Source organism: Microcebus murinus, chromosome 9, assembly GCF_040939455.1.
Source record: "Microcebus murinus isolate Inina chromosome 9, M.murinus_Inina_mat1.0, whole genome shotgun sequence".
Classification (NCBI taxonomy): Eukaryota; Metazoa; Chordata; class Mammalia; order Primates; family Cheirogaleidae; genus Microcebus; species Microcebus murinus.
Genome location: NC_134112.1, coordinates 22966188 through 22989313, shown reverse-complemented (window position 1 = coordinate 22989313; position 23126 = coordinate 22966188). Strand labels below are relative to the sequence as shown.

At 40.9% G+C, this 23126-nt stretch overlaps 1 protein-coding gene across 2 annotated transcripts in view; it reads left to right on the top strand.

The window, feature by feature from the left end:
- Window positions 1-23126, top strand: part of CHN2 (chimerin 2) — a 290524-nt gene that overhangs the window by 260135 nt on the left and 7263 nt on the right. For both annotated transcript variants that reach the window (XM_012735895.3, XM_012735900.3), the window contains 3 exons: window positions 13653-13737; window positions 17358-17531; window positions 22054-22131. In XM_012735895.3, the coding sequence (XP_012591349.1) occupies window positions 13653-13737; window positions 17358-17531; window positions 22054-22131 (337 nt within the window). The remainder of the gene's footprint in view (window positions 1-13652; window positions 13738-17357; window positions 17532-22053; window positions 22132-23126) is intronic.

The window sequence follows — 23126 nt, the reverse complement described above, 5'->3', positions numbered from 1 at the left end:
GACTTCAATGATTTAGATTTAGATTTCACACATTTTCCCCTCAGCTTTTAAAAAGTACTTTATATCTGTGAGAACTCTATTAGTTTCTTATGGCTGTCATTACAAATGGCCACAAACTGGGTAGCTTAAAACAACATAAATTTATTTCACACACAGTCTTGAAGGCCAGAAGTCTGAAATCAAGGTGTAGGCCGGATGTTTCTGGAGGCTCTGAAAGAGAAATTATCCTGTGTCTCTCTTCTAGCTTCTATGTTTCCTGACAATCGTTAGAGTTCTTTGACTTGTAGACACATCACTCCAATCTGTGTCCATCTTCATATTGCTGCCTTCTCTGTTTGACTCTGTTACTGGTATCTCTCTTCTAATAAGGTCACCAGTCATTAGACTTAGGGCCCACCCTGATCCAGTATGATATCATCTTACTTATATCTTCAAAGTCCTTATTTCCAAATAAGGTCACATGCACAGTGGCCAGCGGTTAAGAGTTGAACATACTTTTTTGGGAGTATGCAATGCAACCCACTACAAGGACTTTGATATTTCCCAGAGCCCTCAATAGGAAGGATCTCTAACCTCACCCTTGAAATGATGCATTGTCAGCACTATTAGTTAAAGTTTATAGTTTCATTAAAGGTTTTCATGTGCACAAAGAAAGGTCTTTAGATGTAATCTAATTGCTTTTAAGTGTCAATCCTTTGGCCCAGGCACCACTGCTAATTTCCATGGCTATTGATTTAACGTCTCTAAAGAAAAGGTTTTATCGATTTTTCTTATCAATGCTTCACTGCTCTGATAGACAGTGATGAAATTTAGTCATTCTTGGTTTCTTATCTTTGCCAAGCATTTCTACATGAAAACAGGTGTGGTAAGGGCACCCCAAAACTTTAAAATAGCTGGTGAGCTTCCATTTTTAGTAGTAAATCAGAAACATCTATTTGCTGTGGCCCATGAATATTCAGAGTATATACTTTATAATCAAATTTATGATGTGGCTATTAGTTTACATTAACATATGAGATTATGCGTGACTGGCTGCATAAGTTTTAGGGCCCAGTGTAAAATAAAAATGTAGGGTCCCTTGTTAAGAAACTTAGACTTCCAAAACGGAGACAGCAGAGCACGAAACTGGGTATAGAGCCCTGCTCAGGAGAGGGCCTGAAGCCGGTGCCGTGATGATGTGTTTAAAAAAGAGAGAGAGACCTGTTTCTGAGAGAATTCAAAGAAGAGGGGGCTCCCTGGTGCTGGGCAGCCCTTGTAGGTGCCCACACTTAACCAGGAAGCCTCACAGAGGAGGTAGAAGGTCAGCTGAAGCCCAGATAGATAAATAGATCGATGTTAATTACACAGAGGAAAGCAAGGGCCTTCCGGGCGCAGTGCAGAGGACCCAAGGGAAAGCTTGGAGTCAGAACTGAGCCAGGGGGAATAAAGTGCAGGGAGGAGACCGTGGGGAGAGGGGGGATCTGTCACATTTAGGTCATCAGCTGGTGGGGCCAGATGGTGGAGGAATGATGGCCCTGAGGCCCCAGAGCTGGCAGAGGCTGCTGTGCTGGCCACCCCTCTGCTCTGCCTGTCCCTGGGGTCTGCCACCTTCCCAGCCTGTAAGCCTGCGCCACTCTCTGCTGCCATGCTCTGTCCCTCCGCCCAGGCACTTCCAGGACACCCTTCCTTCCTCCCTCCCCACGTGGAATGTGGATGGAGAGCGGAGGCCCAGAAAGTTCTGATGGTCAAGGGGCAAACTACATGTACCCCACCTCACTGTGTCCCTCTCCCACCCCCACCAGCTTCACTTTCCTCCGCAGCACTGATCACGGGCTGACGGTTAAGTGTTTATTTGTTTACTTACCTTCCCCTTCCCAATGGAAACTCCCCTCCTGGGGAAAGGCAGGGATTTTTTCTGTTTTATTGACTGCAGAAACCCCAAGGTCTGGAATAGGGCCTGGCCCGCTGCAGGCTATCAGTCCATGGCAGGAGGAAGCATGTAACCCCGTCTACCTGCAATTGCACCCCCTCCCGCCCCCCTCACCCCACGTTTTGCCCTCATGTGTGGTTTGTGTGTTGCACGCACTTGTGTTGGCTGTGCTGGAGTGGTTCCAGGTAGCAAGCCCTTGCCAGGGTCATCAGACTGTGCTGCAGAGACGGGGGCTTTCAGGATGTGCCGGGCCACCTCTCCCTCCCCATTTGACCAGGGACACTAACCTTGCCATGCTACCCAGATTCTCATACACGGGGGTCTATGTGCCCTGCTTTACTCCTGTTGCCCTGGCATGCCATATGGTGCCTTTCAAAAGTGTCCCTGTCGGGGCATAAGTGAAACGGTTGCACTACTTACACTTCTATGTCCCCCACTCTACCCACAGAGCTTGCGCCAGGAGCCTCGTGTTCCCATGCCATGCCCCTTCATGTGTGTGCATGGAGCATGCTCCTTCTAAACATGCCTGCCCATCCAGGGCATTGTTGGAGGCCAGGACTGGAAGTGCAGGAGGTTGAGAATGTGTTCTTGGTGTCACTGCAAAGATACCTGTCCAGGATGTGGCAGCACCACCACCTCCCAGTTTGGGTTTTGAGGCTCATTTATGATTTCTATACCTATTTTGGATTCTTATCAGTCTGGTGGTCATTTGCTTTGGAAGGAGCCATGTTTGCTTCCCCATGCACATGCCTCTCTTTTCCTCTTCCTCCTCAACCTCATAAAAACATGGGAGCCCATCATTCCCAATATTTTGTGCCCTGCATTGTCAGCCTTTCCTGTCCATCCGATCCTATTTCTGCATGCCTGGGGGGCAGGGACAGTTGCATATTGCACCTGCACTTTGGCACCAGCAGAAATTGGCTTCGGAATGGTCGTGGGGTTTTTTTTGTTTGTTTTATTTAATAATCATAAAAGGATGCTTTGCCAGAAACAAATCTAGAAAGAACAACTCAAAGGAAGGGCAAAGCTTATTGTCTTGAACATAAAATTAGGGACTCAGAGACTGGAATAAATAGGCCTGGAAGTCCTGGGCTTTATGAAGAAAATGTGGCTTCTGCCCCCAAAGTGCTATGAGGAGGAGTCATTTTTATCTATCTTCTCCTGTATCCTGGCTCTGCCATTGTAATTGTTAGAAACTGCTTATTTTTAAGTAACAGAACCCCTGGAAACTGCCTTAATGAGAGATTTATTACACTGGAGGGTCTCGTAGAGCCCCCCTTAGTGAATACTGAGCACTCAGGCAGGGGAGGAGACAGGAGTTGGGACTACACCTGGAGCTAGTGTCTCCCTCTCTTTCTCCATCCTTCCCACCTTCTCTCCCTTTCTTCTTCCTGCCTCCTTCCCTCCCTCCCTCCCTCTTTTTCATGTTCCAGTCCTCCTCCTCTCTCTCCATCTTCCTTCCTCCCCCTTCTCTCTACTCTCCTCCCCCTCCCTGCTTCTCTCTCTTTCTCTCTTTCCTGCTGCTGCCACTTCCTTGCTCTTTGCTCTCTGGGTATCAGCCTCCTCCCCAGTTCCCTCCTCAGTTCTTTCCCCACACAAAAATGTCTTAGTCCACATGGTCTACAGAACATGGCCAGTAACTCCCTGGTTTATATTTTACAAGGCCAACCACAAAAATCCCAATTCCAAATTCCCAGAGATAGAATCAAAATGGCCTGACTTGGGCCAAGTGTCTACCCTGATCACCAAACACTGGCCATAGAGTTGATGCCTGTAAACCCATAGATGGGGCTGTGGGGTGCCGGGGGGTTGGACAGTGCCCAGGATATATGTATGACAAAGGGCCCCTCCTGGGCAGATACTCCAAAAATGTCAGCTATGATCCTCTCTTCCTTGTTTTGAAGGATTCCCCTTAAAGTTTTACGTCAAAGTCCATTCTTTTTCCACTGGGTTCTGCTTAAAATAAACCACAAAGCTACGCTGAGCCCAAATATTATTATTAATATTAATAACTATAAGCCCAGGCATTCTGTAGCACAGCTTAGTTGTTGTTTTCCGTCTGTCTGGGTATAAGGAGGAGTCTCTCTTTCAGGCCAGTCTTTTATCCAGGGTGCCAGTCACTGTTGTGCCATTTTGAAACCAGGACTAACCCCCAACAAAACTGGGAAACAAATGAGATTTGTCTCTGACAGAACCGCCACCTCTACCCTTGGATTGTTTCTTGTGCTCGCGTTGGTTGCTCTTGTCTGCCAAGTTGCTCCACTGAACCACTTGCTAAGACCTGCCAGCCCTGACTTCTAGATCAGAGCTTCTCTTTCTGCACCTCATTCTTTGAAGGTTTCCCTTCTGCTGAGAGGCTACACATTATAGTTAATTCAAAATATCACCTGATTCCTGACATACTAACCCAGTAAGTTACTCAAAGTCCCTTTCTTAGGTGTCTGTGATTCACATTACTCTTGCTTCCCAGATAGTGCATGCTCATTTTAAAAGTGCATGTTCATGAAAATGACAGCTAAATTAATCTAGTAGTCATGTTTTAAATGGGTCCTTTGGAGACTTCACAGCATGATGCTTTTACTCAAAGGATTTGCATTCATGGTGGGATTTCAGGGAAGTGGGGAAACAGTTTTTGCACAAGGTACTTATGTAGGTGGATGTCTTCTTTGCCTGTCTTGGTCTGACTTAAAGCTTATCTCTCATCTCCCTGGAACTAGGGCACTGTCATTGTTAATCCTCTGCAAACCAGCAGAGCCCCGTGGTAGAGAACGGACTTTGCTGGGATACCTTGCTTAGGCCAAACGCCAGGGAAGTGGCTTAGCCAAGCTACTTCACAAATGTAACCCATCTTCTGAAGAGTCTGACCTGTAGCAAGTGCTTAGCTGTTATCAATTTTATATTGAGTTTGTTTTAGTCTAAAGAACACAAAATTCAAAGGGACTATCCTAAAATGCGTAATTCTGGCATTTTAAGTCCAGAGAAATATGCCTTTTGTGCTTTGTTGGGGTAAGGGTGGAAGCACCATTGATCACTGTACATGGTGGACATTTTTGAAAGTTCTAAGAAAAGGAAGCTACTTAGCCATTCATTTTTTTACTCAGCAAATGTGGATTGAAGGCTGGTTATGTTCCAAGTGCAAGAGAGAGTTGATGTAAGAGTTGTCAACGCTTCCTCTACTAAGTGTTCTCAACCAAGGCAATTTTGCTACCTGGGGGCATTTGGCAATGTCTGGAGACATTTTCGATTCTCACACCTGGTGTGTGCTAATGGCATTTAGTAGAGGCCGGGGATGCTGCTAAACACCCTACGATGCCCAGGATCCAGCCCTACATGTCAATAGTGCTGAGGTTGAGAAACCTCAAGAGAGAGAAGCACGAGGGAGCCACTGGAGGTTTTTGAGCAGGAAAGTGTCAAATGTCAAAGGAGTGCTGGTTCTGATGTGCTCAGAAACGTGACACAGAGTTAGTTAGTACAAGAATATCTTACTTTATGCAATTGGGAGATTCCCAAAAGCTTTGAGGCAATCAGTGTCTCAGCAATTAAATCCTACCTTAAACCTATCAGAGCAGCGGCTAACGAAACAAATCCAGGGCTCTGCGGTACAGCAGTGGGGAAGCCACTCTCCTGCAGCGACTGCTGAGCTGGCCCTTGGAGGAAACCAGGGACTCTGTCACAGACTAAGTGATTCCCTCTGCTGTTTTCTTTCTCCTTACATCTGAAAAGGTTCACTTCGAGGTCGGTATTTCATCTGATCTCGCAAGAGAGGAAAGTCCAAAGTTTACCCTGATTTCTCCCATGAGTTAAATGTCACATGGTTGTAGGAAATACAGTAAGTTGTAGGAAAAACATTTGGCACAGATCTGGAGGCCTTGACTGTGCTACTGACCACCTGTGGGGTGGAGGTCAAGTGCCTGCATTTCAGCCCCTCAGTTAACTCAGGGCAAAAGCTAGACTGGAACCCTCAAACCCAGCGACTTGTAGCTGGAAATGGTGTTGGCCATCTTCAGCCCCCTCTTCTTTGTACATAAAGTAGCTAAGAAAAAACTGCCTTTGACCCAAAGAGTCCTTTTCAGAGCACAGCAAAAGAGTAAAGTTTCAGTATTTAATATAAGTAATAAAAATGGCAAATGGAAGCAATATGGTCTTAGTCTATACCAGTGATTCTCAGTCGAGGTTACTCCCTCCTACCCTCCCACTGGTGACATTTGGCAATGTCTGGAGACTTTTGTGGTTTGTCGCAACTGGGAGGTGCTACTGGCATCCAGTGGGTAGAGACCAGGGATGCTGCTAAAAGTCCTACAATGCACATGACAGTTCCCCCACAACAAAGAACTTTCCAGCCCGAAATGTAATAATACTGAGGCTAAGAAACCCTGATGTATACTGATAAGAAAAAGCACACCATAAATAGCACTTTCCCTTTCTTACAGTTTAGATCTCAGGCTGAGCTGATTGTACATTTGGATGGTATCTACACTGACCCATCAAGACATATCAGTGTAGACACCTGCCAAAGAGAGAACACTGCCTTCCAGATTTAGCAGACGTGAGACAAATAACATCCTGTTCACTTAGAGTCAGGGTGGGGGATATTCACTATACGCCCAAGATTTTTCTAGACAGCTCTTCTTGCTCTTGTTTTTCCTACATAGCCATTCCTGAGCTGTTTGTCAAACAGACCTTATCTCCTGTAATATCATCTTTTTTTGTTTGGTGTGGTTTTTGAATTCCAGGCAGACCATGCCCAAGAATAATAGTCTTGGACAGACATTCTTCCTGTCTGGGGTATTTTCTTCCTGTCTAGAATATTTCGGTTACTGCCCTAAAGTTTTCAAAATGTTCTTTTTCTAAAAAGATATTCTTGAAAATCAATAGACTGTAGAGAATGGGAAAAGCTGATCATTGACTTTCAAGATATGGAGTATTTCATTTAGAGAGTCAACATAAGTTGAACCCAAATAAAATAGGCCCAGAGAATACCCTCAGCATGGACATGTAGCCTACTGTCTAGAGATTGTCCTTGGGGATCCAAAAGAAAAGTGAACAATATATCGGCCATGAAAATAAACAGTAGGCCATCACACAAAAAGGAAGTTAGGCAGTGGGCCTAAAACAATGTTTAACTTTGCATCCAGCCTCCATTCCCACTTAATTTTATTTCTGTGGGACTATGTATGGACACATGGAGTTATTTACTGTTCAAAGATATCTACCTGCATTTGTTTGTCTGGATAAATGAGATTAAAGGCAGTAAGGATACATGTTGAGAAAGGATGTGGGTAAATACAGACATTGCTAATAAACATTACATGCAATTTTGATGTGCTGAATTTTTTTTTAAAGATTGGCAAAAAGTGAAATTTTAGAAAATTTGTGATTAGCCTACCCTGTATTTCCGGAAGCAATCAGTAAACTAGTTTCTATTTTGCCAATATACATTTTGTCAGTGTGTAGTAAACATTGTAGCTGCTTTCCTAATTTCTAAACATTGTGTTTCATTTTTACCCCAAGGTTTGGAGATATTTGCCATGAGGTTAATTTATCCACTGGAGATGTTTCAGAGTATAACATGATATCACTGCTTTTATTATTATTATTATTTGCACCTCCTACAAGAAAAGAATGCCTTTCAAAAATCAAGGCTACCTTCATTGATCTTTGGTTATGCTGTTTCTTCTTACTGGAATGTCATCCTCAAATCGTCTGGCCCTGAATCAACACTATCCCTTCCCCACCAGGTCCACCTTTCCCAGGCTGGTGAATTCCTATCCATCCTTCAAAGCCCATTTCAACATTACCTTCCTCAACCTTCAAGGAATAATTCATTCTTCTATCATACTACTACAGGATCTCCTACCTGCTCTGTTGCATCACTTGGCACATAATTATTTACGTTGCCTATTTATTCCTGTAGATAATGAGGTCCTTGAGCACAAGGAGTTCATGCTCCTCTGATCTATTTCAACTTTGTCTATCCAAGGATTAGTACAGAGCCAGGTTCAAAGTAGACAATCAGCATGTAAGTATCAAACGAGTGAATAGTAAGTTGATGGAAGGTTGGATAGGTGGATGAAAATAGAAATAATTCACCTCTCTGACATCCTACCCCCACTAATTTGTAATGCCATTTCTGAGATATACCAAGTCTCTATATATGTGTGATTTGGTTTCTTATCTTTCCACTCTATACTACTGGTACCAAATATATTGTACCAAACATACCAGGGTTTGGCTATTATCTGTAATCTTAATGTATTATATTCAGAATATGGTTTATATAGTCTGGATTTTTTGCATATATGTTGATGCTTGATATGTGGTTAGTTTATGTAAATGTTGTGTTTTTTAAAAGAGTGTGTGTTCTTTGATTCGCTGGATATGAGGTCCCTTTACTATTTAGTATATTAACTTTGGCTATTTGATCTATTAGTTTCTGTGAATAGATGTTAAAATCACGATTATGGATTTGTCAATTTTGCCTCATAATTCTTTCAAATTTTGCTTTATATTTTTTGAGACTATGTTGTCATACACATATAAGCTCAAAATTATATCTTTCTAGTAAAAATATATCACTCTATTATGATAATCTTTATCACTAATAATGCAAGTATATATATTTGATCTATCCTGGGTTTCTATGGGCTAGCATTTGCTGGATATGACTTTTTTACTTCCAACACTTCTTTCACATTATGTTTTGTGCTTTTGAAAAGATTTTAAAAATATCATTGGAAAATCGATCTTTTATAGGATGAATTACAGCCACTTACGTTTATTGTAATTAGAGATATATAAGGATTTTTTATTCACTGTTTTTATTGCTCCTTTTTCTTCTTTCCTGCATTTTATTGGCTTAATCAAATCTTGATTTCTGTTTCCTTTATGCATTTTTTAAATTAATTTAAATTGATGGATTCCATTTCATTCTTTCTGTGTATACTCAAAATCTAATGTATGCATAATTGACTTGAAATATTCATCAATAATTAGTAGCTCTTATTACATTCCCCAAATTATAAGGGCCTTAGAATACTTTAACTCTCTTCTTCCCCTTCAATCTTCCACTCTGGTTTCACTCTGGTTTTAAGTCCCCTAAAATTAGTCATATTGTTATTGTTTTATGCAGACAGGGCTTGATTAGATTGACCCATAGTTACCCATTTTCTTATTTACCTTTGCTTCCTGAATCCTATCCCTTCCTCCTAGGTTTAATTTGCATCTCATTGAAATATATTTTATTAATAGTATTTCTTTGAGTGAGGATCTGTGAGTGGAAACTCTTGACATTTGTTTGAAAATATCTTTATTTCACTCTTGCTCTTGGGTGATAGATAATTAGCTGGCTATAAAAGTTAGGTGGGCAACACTTTTCTCTTAGTACTTTGATGAAATTTTTCTATAATCACTCTCTTTTTTTGCTGAGAAAAAGTTTGTTTTTACCCTAATTGCTGTTCTCTTGCAGGTTACCTGGTTTTTAGGATTTTGCTTTGTCTTTTGGTATTCTGCAAGTTCACTATAATCTATATAGATATAGAATATTTTTATTTATCTTATTTGAGCCTCATTTAGCTTTTCTTAAGCTGGAGCTTTTGTGCCTTTTACTAATTCTAGAAAGATCTTGGCTGTTTTTCTCTTTGAATATATATTGCTTCCATATACACCCTAAACCCCATCATCTCTTAGCTTTTCGGGATTATCACTCCTTTGCTTATCTTCTCTCTCTTCTACGTCTCCAGTCTCTTCTGCGTCTCCAGTCTTTCCTACCTATTGTATCAGTCAATACCATTGACAAGTCAGCATACTCTAAAGTCTCCCATCTTTCAAAAAAAAAAAAAAAACTCCCTTGAACTATCCTATTCCTCTGCTGAACTCCATAGCCAAACTTCTTGATGGAGTTGCTGTCACATTTTTCCACTTCCTTACCTCATTTATTCTTCAGTTACTTACGTCTGACTTCTGACCTCACCTATCCAAAGGCACTGCTCTCACCATGGTTGTTAACAACTTCCATATATCTGAATCAATATTTAGTACTTAGCTAAGCGGACCTCCTACCAGCATTCCACATGATTGATCACTCCTTGCCTGAGTCTTCTTTACCTCTTGGCTTCATTTGGAGCATTTTACTTTTTTGGTTTTCTCTAAATGGTGGCGCACCAAGGGCTTGGTGTTGAGCTGTCTTTTCTGTGTTTTCTACCATCTATCCCTAATATAGTCATGTGCTGCATAATGACATCTTGGTGAAGGATGGACCACATATATGATGGTGGTCCCATAAAATTATAATGGAGCAGCCCTATAGAGCTGCCCATCTTTCATCTTTTAAACCATATTTTTACTGTATCTTTTCTGTGTTTATATATGTTTGGTTACAAAAATACTCAACCATTATGTTACAATTGCCTATAGTATTTGGTACAATAATGTGCAGTATAGGTTTGTAGCCTAGGAGCAATAGGCCATACCATATAGCCTAGATATAGTAGGCTATACCATCTAGGCTTATATAAGTATACTCTATGATGTTCCCCTCATCCATGGACAAAATTGCCTAACAGTGCATTTTTCAGAATGTATTCCTACCATTAAGCAATGCATTACTATACTTTTTATCCATTCACACAATTTTAAATATCATCTGTTTGTTAGGGATGGCCAAATTATCCCTCCAGCCCTCACCCCTGTCAAATATGTGCAAATTCCTGCTTAACATTAACACTTGGATTTCCTAACAGCATTTAACCTTAACCTGTCTACAACTGAATTCTTAAACTTCTGCCCAGAAGAGTGTCTACTCTTTCTCAGAAAATGCTATCACCATCCACCTTGTTCCTAAGCTAGAATCTAGGAGTCATTCTTGATTTCTCTCTCCCTCAAAGACCCATATTTATGCTATTATCAGGTCCTATAAATTCTGTCTTCAGAATATATCTCAAATTCATCTACTTCCCATCTCCACTGCCAGCTCCCTGGTCTCACCCACCCTCTATTGTTGCTCAACTAGACTACCGCATAGTTTTCAAATCTCTTCTGCTTCTAACCTTCTCCCATCCATTTTATTTTATTTTTTTATTATTTAAATAAGATATCTATTTTAAAGATAAAAAATTATTTATATATTGACACTTTTCAGTTGAAACATACATAAGTGGTTATTATATATTTTTTTATTTCAGCATAATTTGGGGGTACAAATTTTAAGGTTTCAAATAATACCCTTGCCCCGCCTCTCCCCACAAGTCTGAGCTTCAAGCGTGACCATCCCCCAGACGGTGCACGTCTCACTCATTATGTATGGATATACCCGCCCCCCTCCTACCTGCCCAATACCCAATTAATGCAGTTGCTATGTGTCCACTTAGGTGCTGCTCAGTTAATGCCAGTTTGCTGGTGAGTATTTATGGTGCTTGTTTTTCCATTCTTGGGATACTTAACTTAGTAGTTGGGTTCCGGCTCTATCCAGGAAAATACAAGAGATGCTATATCACTGTTGTTTCTTAGAGCTGAATAGTACTCCATGGTATACATATACCACATTTTATATAGTAATCAGAATAATATCCTTTAAAAATATATCTTCCTATGTGAAGTCCTTCAAAGACTTTCTTGTGTACCTAGATTAAAACCAAATCCACACTCATTAATAAAGTCTTGGAGACCCTGAATGACTTTCTCTTACCTACCTTCAACCTTATCTCAATTCCTGTCCCCCTCCCTTTTGGTGTTCTGGCCACCCTAGCTTTCCAGTTGCTCCATCACACCAAGCTCTTTTGCTCCTGTGAGGCCTCCTTACATTTCTTATGCCTAGAATGTTCCCTGTCTCTTCACCCCCTAGGACTGGCTCTTCTCTTCCTTCAGGTCACCTTCCAAGAGGGGCCTTCCTGGCATAACACTGGCCCCCTCTAAGTCTCTCTGGTAGCAGCCTCAGCTTTTTTTTCTTCTATAACCTTTTTCATACTTTTTATGGAGTGTTGTGTTTTACATATCATTTTATTATATTTAATTGATCTTGCAATTTCAACAGTATATTAACAAGTGACTTTGCTGCCATAATTAACCAGCGCTTCTAGAGCATTTCTAGTAAAACATTAAGAAATGTATGATTGCTGAATTTAGAAAATGTTCAACTTTAATGAGGATACTTTTTACTGAGGAATTATTTTAATACCAAGTTCAATCTCAGTGGGCCTCTAGGTGAATCATGGCACTTGGCCCCATATGTACTTCCAGGGTGAATTCTCTGCATTCCTACCAGGAATGTGTTGTCGTGTCTTAGAGTTGCATTCCCTTGTAACATACTTCTTTATTTAAGTGAGAGCAATTTTGAGAAATTTTTCACGTCGTTTTTCAAAACAGAAACTATGTAAGGGGCAGTTTGCATATTATAAACTGAAATAGCAAAAGACTGTTATAACTTTATTGTGTGAAAATCCTGGTGATCAGTGGCTCTTTTTGATTTATTAACTCACTGACTTTCTTCCTCTGCTTTTACTCCCCTGTGAGTTCTATTAGGAGGAATACAGGTGTGTTTTGTTTGCCTTTTTATGCATACCTGATTACTAGTGTGTATGAATGAAGAAAGAACTCGAATGATGCTATTTTTTTCTGAAGTAGAACTGTGATGAGCATCTTCCCAAATTGTGACCGTATTCGTCATCTTGATTTTTTGCTAAATAAAAGTAGTATACAGGCCTCCCAGAGTGTTAACAAATAATACTGTCTACATTTATTTATTAATGGAAGTTTAAAACTTTGAAAGGTTTTATGTAATATCTTATACCATTTTAATTTTGTAAAATTTCAGAACATTTTCTTGTAGATTTGTATGCCCCCAGTGGACAGCCAGTGGTGGTTTTGACTAACCATTGTCACTTCTGTTTGCAAGGAATCGCCTAGTTCTGCTTCTTAAAGTTCTCTTGTGCCAGAAAACAAGTATTTTTGTTTTGTTTTCATTTTAAATCATGACTTAATATGTGGTACTGCTGCTATAGGAGAACCTATATCTGAATAATCAAAGATAAGACCATCCTTACTTTGTAATGTTCAGAATATGGAACAACTGGCTGGGACACCCATCCATTAGAGCAGCGCTTTGGCCAAGCAGGAGAGTTTTTAGCTTACTTACCTGAAGGCCACATCAAGGCCTGCTCCATATAGACCCTATCTCTGGAGACAGCAATTCCATGGGCCCCATTGGTAGCCTGTATTTTCAGCCAACTCCTTCACTTTTTTGAATGCCTTTTATGGAAGCAGCTCAAAGTCTTGGAACCTTTTAATTATCCCATGATCATGTCTTATTTATACCTGCTTGGTGAGTCTACAGATGGGGCAACTTGGGTCAAAAGGACACAGTAATTGAGTTTTGCCTTCCAGAACTTGCTGAGCTAAATGTAGGTTACAGCTGCCGGCTCAGGCTATCTTGGGTTTGTCCACACAGTGCCTCGTTTTAGGTGGTGAGAGTCTCATTTCTTAGGTGACGGCAAGGCCCTATAATCTTACTGTTTCTCCACATTCCTTTCTGACTCTGGACTGGGACATGGTGTATCGGTGAGGGATTTTCAAAGATTAAAGCACATCTCTGTTTTCTCAGGATCTGTTTGCAATTGCCTTACTGGAAGGAAAAGGCCCAGTGAGGCATTACTCCTGCTAAGGCTGTTGTTTCTTCACTGATATGTCCAAGGCCACCTGCCTCCAAAGGACTCTGAATTTTCTGACATTTTTATTCTTTCTTGGATCACAGGTTCACACATTCCGAGGCCCACACTGGTGTGAATATTGTGCCAATTTCATGTGGGGGCTCATCGCCCAAGGGGTCCGGTGCTCAGGTAACACGGAATTTTCTTTCTCCTTTTCCAGTTATATAAAGTGCCACTCTGTTGAGCAGGAGGGCCTCTTTCTAGAGCTGGGAGATATGTTCAGATAAGCTCAAAAGTCTGGCCTTCTGGAGGGTTCCATGCTTGTCTGTGCTTAATGGAGAGACTATTCTGTTTGCATGAATGAAAAAGAATATCTCATGTTTATGCAGGGAAGGAAAAAAAAAACCAAGAAATACATATTCTTAAACACCTACCTGCCCCCTCCCAGATAAGCTGTAGTCCAGAAAAACAGTCAGTTCTAATGGAATTACGTAGATACAAAAGCCATATTTTTTCCTACCCTATCCTACTACAGAAAGCAGGACATAAAAATAGTAATAGTACTGGTGAATATTTACTCCTTACCAGGCACTGAGCTAACCTCTATTTATCACACCGTTTAGCCTCAACAGAGCATGGAGGAGATGCAATTAAATAAAAGAGGAAACAGAGGCTTAGAGATAATTATTCCTTGCCCTTGGCCACATAGTAAGCAGTGCAACATTGAGTTAAAGGCCGTCAGACTCCAGAGCTCATGGTTAGTGTTTTTCTGCCATCAGATCAGCAGTGAAACCACACACCTTGATTTGATATCACATATTTTTGAAGTAGTTTGAAACCTTAGGTGCTTTTTTCCACCTAGAATTGGATGCATGCACGCATTGCTAACAGCACACAACACATCTTATCCAAGTACATCTGACAAACGCTAAAGAGTTGCCAAATTAGTATGTAACTGGGCTTCCTAATCCATCATGCCACACTTTTTCTGGCAAGCAGTTGTGGCCGGGAGCAAGAGCAGCCTCTTCGGATATTGATTGGGTCTCTACCGACACCATGACTGATTTCCTCCTTGTTGGAGTATGACTTTAAAAAAATAATAATCTTTATGCAGCATTTAAAATAAAATAAGTTAATGGCATTACATTAAAGTGATCTTCTTTCCAATAGTGCCCATCTTGATTCACAGGATTGTGTAACCTTAAGTCCTCCTCTCTGCCTGGAAGGGGCGTTTTAGCTTCTGTATGGATACATTGCTGTATTTATACCTAGGGGTAGGAAAAAGTATGGCTTTTCAGTCACTGTGTTGATACCTGGGTGGTTCAAGTAGTCCTCATGTATGTCAGATAACTCTTTCTCCCCTACCCCAGGTCCATGAGATAAGTGGTATATGTTCAGATTTACCTCTGAGAGACAGCCTCTCCAGCTATGTTCAGATACCCTGATTAACACAAACGACTAACTTGCCAGAAGTCACAGAGTATCTGTCTCTCAGCTCAACCACTGAGCAAAGAGGTAGCATATCTGAATGACTCACTGGCCATTACCTTGGCCTGTCCAGATTATATCTATCAAAAATATCCCTAATTGCTGGTATTATCCAATTCCAGCATGAAATTGGTCCAAAGTCAATATTTTGAGAACAAAACTCTGGGCTTCACGTTAACTATGAACAGCACTTTTCTCTGGGATAAAAGGGTTTTGGGTTTTTTTCTAGTTTTTTTTTTTTTTTTTTTTTTTTTTTTAATGAAACACATTCTAAAGCTATGTTAGTGTTCTCCACCGGCTACTCTTTGTCCTTACATTTTCTGTGAGCAGCAGGAAGGCTGAAAACTAATCATAGAAGGTTAGGAAGAGCCATCATTGCCTCTCAGCTTTCCATTTATTACATATTTTAAATGTTTTTAAATACAGTAGACTTTATTTGTGGCATATGGAGTTCTATTACTTTGTAAAAACTACATGTTTTATACTTGTTATGAAACATCTTAATTTTAATAAAATATTTAACTCTACATAAATATATTATTGCTTCAGGTCATAAAATGAAGATGTATGATTCCTCTTATATGAGGTATCTGGAGTAGCAAATTCATAGAGACAGAGAGTTGCATGGTGGTTGCAGGGGGAGCGGGAGGGGAGAGATGGGTAAATGGGGAGTGACATTGTTTGGGTACAGAGTTTCAGTTTTAGAAGATGGAAGAAAGTTCTGGGGATGGATGGTGGTGATGGTTGCACAACGTGAATGTACTTAATACTGCTAAACTGTACACTTAAAGATGGTTCAAATGGTAAATTTTATGTTAAGTATATTTTACCAGAATTTAACAAAAAATTTTAAATGAAGTTTTTAAGATGTAGTAAACATTACTAAGAAAATAACTTAATAGCTTGGCAGGTATCCTTATTTTTTTATTACTATATTTACTATTTATTTGAATTTTTGTATAGTACATACTGTATTTCAGACACTGTACTGAGCACTTTATATCTATTAACTTATTTTATCTGCATGATAGCGCTAGGAGGGAGGTGCTAGTATGAGCCCCACTTTATAAAAGAGAATTCAAACAAGAAAACCAGCCAACTCATTTAGTTCAGTTAGTCAAAATTTACATTCCCTAAATAGATATATTATTGAAGTTCACTTGAGCTTTGCTGAATTTCTCAGCAATGATAAAGCTAAGATGAATTAGAACTGTTTATTTTTTCCTTTGGCAGGAGGGTAGACAAAAAGAACTCAACTAGTAAAAATTGCATGAAGATAACTTAGAAATTACTACTGATTTACAGAAGTTTACAAGGGTCCTCTTAAACTCTTGGTGGTGTTAACTGCTTTTTATATAAAGCAGCTGACTATAATATTCATTATCCTGTATGTGTGTAGTACTATTCTTTATACCTAGAAAAACAATATTAGAAGGTACTTTGAGTAGACAGCACATCAACTTTGAACAACTTTAGCATTACAATTTAAATTCCATAATGTAGACTGTACTTTTTCATTGTCAGAGAAATTGTGAGAGTGAATACCAACTGCTAACAAGGCTTTTAATGTCTTCATTGAACTTAAAAGCACCTTTTCAGCTTTGGATCTTGATACGAGCTTCATAAATAATTCCTCTAATCATCGCATTACATGGCATTGTTATAAATTATAAACTCTCAGGTATTCCCACTGGTGTACAGTCAGGCATTATTTCCACTCGTAGGTGTCAAAATAAGGCCCTTAGAAAGGACAAGGGCCACTCAAAGTGCCCGGCAAGGAGGAAGGGAGTGCAAACAATAGGGCAACCCTTCAGGAAATGGGAAGAGGGTACCATGGTCAGGGTCATGGACTCTTCGTACCAAAGATGAGCAATTCCTGCAGGAAGAGTAACTGTGCCTTCTGCAACAGAGCATCACAAGCTTAAAGGAAACAACCTACCCAAAGTCCTAGGTGGCCTTTATGAGCTGTGATTATCTCTGCAAATCCAAACCCAAAAGCTCCCGTGTGGACCCAAAGGGTTCTGACCTGTAAAGGGTAAACATATACAAGCAACCTGACTAATTGCCCAAACCATCTGGGTAAGATGGTCGAGTCCAGCCACAAAGGAGGCTTATCGAGAAAAATGGAATCACATAGGGGGTCAGTGAGTAAAGATGAATTGCACAGTCATCTCATAGAGAGCATCTCTAATGGCACGAACATTCCAGGGGAATACATCAAACCCTTGGGTGGTGGTATTTTTTATTTTGGGCAATGTATAATTCGTGTTGGGCTTTGACAGAAGGGCCGGGCAAAGCTAATGTGGTGTCTTTGTTTACAGACTGTGGATTGAATGTACACAAACAGTGTTCCAAGCACGTCCCCAACGACTGCCAACCTGATCTCAAGCGGATCAAGAAAGTGTACTGTTGTGACCTCACAACACTCGTGAAGGCTCACAACACTCAGAGACCCATGGTGGTGGATATATGCATTCGGGAAATTGAAGCGAGAGGTTTGGAAAATACTTATTATTATAATATTATACCGTTCTATTTTTTGCTGTTTATTTTTACTGTTGTCAAGGAAACCAAAGTTCTCCATTACTCTTGCTGGGACCAACACACACACACAAAGACACACACACAGATAAATAAACTAAATCCAACCAGCTATATCAATTTCCGTGTATTATAAGCCATCCCTGTATGCATTCAACAAATGTTTTTACTGAGCATTTATTATGTGCCAGACACTGAGGTTATAAAAAGTCACTATTCTTGCCTTCAGAAATTCATACCATAGCGTGAGGAATCAGAAGAACAAATAAATAAATGTTGTAGGTAGACATATTCAAAGCACTATAGAGTCACAAAGCAAGGTGGTTTTATTTGGGGACAATTGAGGAAAGATTTTGGTTGAGGTGAGTTTAGAACTGGATCTTTTTAAAAAAGTGTTTCTATTAAATAATAAAGAAATTGTTCATCAACATATATCTCCTACATATAAAAATGTGCTCTTACTATCAGTTCCTTTTTTTAAAAAAGTGTATTTATTTATGGTATACAGCATGATGTTTTCAAATATGTATACATTGTATTATGCCAAATACTAATTAGCATATGTATTACTTGTGATGAGAACACTTAAAATTTGCTCTTAGAGATTTTTTCTTTTCTTTCTTTCTTTCTTTCTTTCTTTCTTTCTTTCTTTCTTTCTTTCTTTCTTTCTTTTTCTTTCTTTTTCTTTCTTTCTTGTTTGTTTTTGAGACAGGGTCTTGCTCTGTGGCTGAGGCTAGAGTGTAGTGGCACAATCATAGCTCACTGCAGCCTCTAACTCCTGGGCTCAAGCAGTCCTCTCGCCTCAGCCTCTCAAAATGCTGGGATTACAGGCATGAGCTACAATGCCTGGCTTTAGTATCGGTTCTCTTTAGTTCAGCTAGGAGAGTTAAAAGATTAAAAAGATCTATGCAATGAAAAATCAAGGAAGTAAGAGGATAGAAACATTTCCAGAAAAGGTTCATTATATTATGCTTGAGTCATCTTTCCTTCATTTGTGCTTTATTTGGCCACTATTCAGTATCAAAATGTTCAGTGACATAGTTTACCAGATCTGGTTAGGGAGAACTGGGATTGCTGGATCTGACTTGGATAATTGGGCCTTATATACAGCTTTTGTAAGATTTTAACCATTTTTTGCCATGTATTGTATTTTGCTACACTTAATATCCATTATTACATCCAAATTCACTTAATATATTTTACAGGTATATATTCATTGGCCAACTGCCCCATTTTTTCCAAAGCAAAACAAAAGAGAACACTATAGCTGCTTGTACCAATACTTTTACAGAGAGGAAATTATTCCCTTCCCCATGCAGGGTGGAAAGCCATAGCTATTCTGTACCCTGAGGACTTGCTCATTTATCTTAGATTGTAAGAAATGCTTCATGTTTTTCCATGGCTGTGGCTGTCAGAGCTTAATGGGTGCTTTGAGATCTGGTAAAAGGATTAATCCAGTGGCTGAGCTGGGTAAGAGGAAAGGAAGGGGGTTCCCTGACATTGGATAAGTGGCTTAAACAAGTGGCCCTGGGTCCTGCTGTTTAGAGGGCTCTGCAGTTTGGGATCAGATCATCGGCCTCTCCAGAGCCTGCAATCACGGCCAAGGATGGAGTTGTACTTACTTCTCTGAAGAAGCTGGGAACTTCCCAGAGGCGACTGATAACTTAGGCAATGTTACTACCGTGTCTAACATTTAAGAAGAAAGTCCCATGGGGAGCACAGTACCAAGCATGCCTAGTACAAGAGCTAGAATAGCACAAATCAGGAATTTATGCCAAGGAAGTGACAGCATGGGAATTAGAGCCCCAGGTATTAGGAGCCTAGGCTCATGAGCAGACCCCGAGAATGGGCTGGAAGAAATTCCTGTGACACATTCCCAGGTACATGGCCACCACTGCCGTGCTTGCTGTCTTCCAACCATTGCAAATTCCTTACTGCTCTCCCAATGTTCTTTTATCTATTTGTCTCTGCATGATGTGATAGAGTGAAAAAGATCATGGACTTGAAGTTATGATAAATTCCCAGCCCTATCTCTTACTGGCTATAGTATTACCTTGGGCAAGTTACTTAGTGCATTTGAACATGTGTGTCCTCATCTATAATATGAATGTATTCAGTTGTACCTCATCAGGTGGTAGTGAGGACTAAAATGAACTGATACATATAAATGACTAGTACGATGCCAACCTATGTTATAGGACTCAACCTGTGCTATTCCTCGTCACCTTCCCTTACAATGGCCAGCTCCCAGAACTCCACCTCCAAGTCTGTCTAACTGTATTGTTTGGTGTGCATATCTCAGTGCTATACAGAGACCCTGAATGATAGTGTCTTAGACAAGATAGAAATCTGTTTCTCTCTCCAGTAACAGGCCAGGTGCCCAGGAGTGGTCCAGCGCAGTTGAGCAGCTTCTCATTGGCAGGAACGCAGGCTCTGCCACCCGTTGCTCTGTCGTGCTCGAATGCTGCCCTGTCTGCAGGATCCGTGGTGCCACCATCTCGCCTGTACTACAGCCAACAGGAGGGGGAAGGAGGCATGCTCTTTCCCTTCAAGGCCACAACCCAGAAGCTGGACACACCTGTTGGCCAGGATTTCATGGCCACTGCAATAGATGTTGTTCTAAAAAATCAAAACTTCCATTACAGTAGAGGAACGTAAGAACAAATACTAGGAGGACAGCTGGCAGTCTCTGCTACTCTGGCAAACTCCAGCCCATCCTTCATGACCTCCTTCAAGATTAGCTTCTCAAAAAAGCATCTCAGTATTATATAAGGCAATGCTTTGCTGAGTAAAGTATGGGCTAGAGTCAGGAAAATTTCCCCATGGAATTATACTCTAAACCATAAAAACAATTTAGCATAGAGTATAAAACACTGATTTTTCTATGTTCCTTGAAAACCTGGAGTTCTTTGAAAGTGACTCAGTGAATCTTAAGGAATGAGTGTTTGTATCACACCTACCTCCCCTAAATCCATATGTCGAAGCCCTAACTTGGTATGGTTGTATTTGGAAATGGGTCTCTGAAGAAGTAATTAAGGTTAAATGAGGTTCTAAGCATGAGGTATTAATCGATATGACTAATGTCCTTATAAAGAAGAGACTCCAGAGAGCAAGCTCACTCTGTCACTCTCCATGCACGTATACCAGAGAAAGGACGGGTGAGAGAAGGTGGCCATCTATGAACTAGAAGCTGAATCAGCTAGAACTTTGATTCATCTATCAACAGGCAGGGTCACTTGTCCACTGCTGTGTGCTCACAGAAACCACTGGGTCCTTGCCTCTGTTCCAACTATACTGAGCTGTGTGTACGCACGCCACAATTTGGGAATAGGATGACACACAGGTTCCATCGCGTGTGCCAACTTCAAGTGGTCAGCAGTGGTCACCTGGACAACTGGCAGTGAGATGAACTGTGAGACTGAGTAAGGCTCCGTGGGGAAAAGAGCTGAGATCGACTAGGAGTGACTGTTGTAGTCACAGGAGAGAGGAGGGGCAGTATTTATGATTTATGCCACGTATTTGTTGTCTCTGATGCAGACTTAATGAAAACCCTTATATATGGCAGATAGTACACATTCCATAAATGTTTACCACATGAAAAAGCAGGAACACATGTTACTTATCAACAGTCTGGAAGAGCACCCTGCAGCAAGAGCAGAAGCTATTTGCTTATTTTTGCTGTAGCTGTCGTTTTGGGAGCAGCTAGTTTGTGACATACAAGGTCTGAAACCTGGTCCTCCGTCCCTTTTGATGCTTTTGGGAACTTGCTAGGTTTTAGGATGTATCTCAACACATCAAGAAGCTCTAGGAAAAGAAACTAAGTCTTTTTCTTAGCCTAAATATGCAGTGATCAAATTTCCAGAAGCAATGAATAGGATTTTATTTTCTGTTTGTGTAATCACTTATCTGAAAGTATAACCATTGTATCAATCACATTTAGTTAAGCAGTTAACATACTTTCTTATGAGTAAACATGAAATGATATAAAATTTGGATTTTGCCAATAAAATCAGAGTAATATGTATTAGGCACACACATACGTGTGTGTGTACCTGGCACGGTGCTCCATACAATACAGCACATGCATTAAGAGGACATGAAGGAGAAAGCCAGGTTACCTTCCACAGCAGTGACATGCATGTCTGGAAGCCGTTGACCAAGGACATAGAGGGCTGGTTGATGAGAGTCTCGAATATCACTTCACCTTGCAAAGCCAGGCGGCAAGACCAGATTTCCACTGAGATCCCCACGGCCACACAAGGAAATGAGGACAGACTTGCATGGAAACTGAGACTGGCAAGTCCAAGTTCTGATGCAACAGTGTGTGATATATAAGATCACTGACTATATCTGCTTATTTCCTGATAGCACATGGTGTGGATATGAAATTCAAGTCTCTTTTTTTAAATGTTTCAGGAAGCTTAAGTCAGCCTCTCAGTCTCTCTCTCTCTCTCTCTCTTTCTCTCTCTCTAACAGGATTGAAGTCAGAAGGCCTTTACAGAGTCTCTGGGTTCACTGAGCACATTGAAGATGTCAAAATGGCCTTTGACAGAGGTAAGCCTGCACTTTCTTGAATGCCATCTGACATCCTTAGTATCCTCTCTTTTGGAACCAGACTTTATTCATAGCGGGAATGGGGTTTCAGAACTGCTGAGAGTTACTCTTCAGGAACCTGAGTAATAACAGCTTAAAAACCTTGTGGTTGTGCCTCTCTGGGGGAAGTGTTTCCTTAGAAGCCAAGGTCAAGTGACCACATGAAGAAGTGAATTTAAAATACTACTTGGGTGGACAGCCAATCCACATGGCACTGGTACCCTTCTGCACGCCCTACCTCAGAGTCCTGCTGACTCTTCTCCATGTCTCAGAGCTCCAAAGATGGAGCATAGGGATGGGGGCACCCCAAGCTCTGAAGTAGGGGAGGCCAGTGGAAGTTTAGGAGGTAACTCTTTTGTTCTTTATGACATTTTTATGATGATATATTCTCTAGGCCAGGGCATAGCATCACTTAGGTCAGGTATAGCCAACTTGAGCATCTTCTTTAAAATACAGATCACCAGGACTCACTCTGAGGACTCATTCAGAAAGTTGGATAAGCCCAAGAATCTGTATTTCTAATAAACAATCCAAATAATTCTGGTGCAGCCAGTCAAGGGATGGGACCCCTAACCTTCAGGCAGAGCCTCCACTTTGTAGCACAGTATACAAGGTCAATGTGGCCCTCCCACTCTGTCCCAGCTCATCTCTAGGTCCTCGCCCCTGTTACTATACACTCCAGCAATCCTGAAATACACCTTGTTGTCATCAAGAAGACTCTTGGCTTACATTGTCTGTCCATTGGAATGTGTTCACACCTCTCCCTGGCAAACACCTGCTAGTCAAGAGTCAACTCAAGTCTTCCGTCTTTCGAGAACCCTCCCTGATGCCCCAAGCTGACCTAAGAGCTCCATTGCCTTTCCCCACATGCTCCCCCATGTTCTTCACACCTCTTCAGCATGGCACTCTCCCCATTTCCTTGCAACTGTTGAGTTGTAACTGTTGTCTGTGTATCC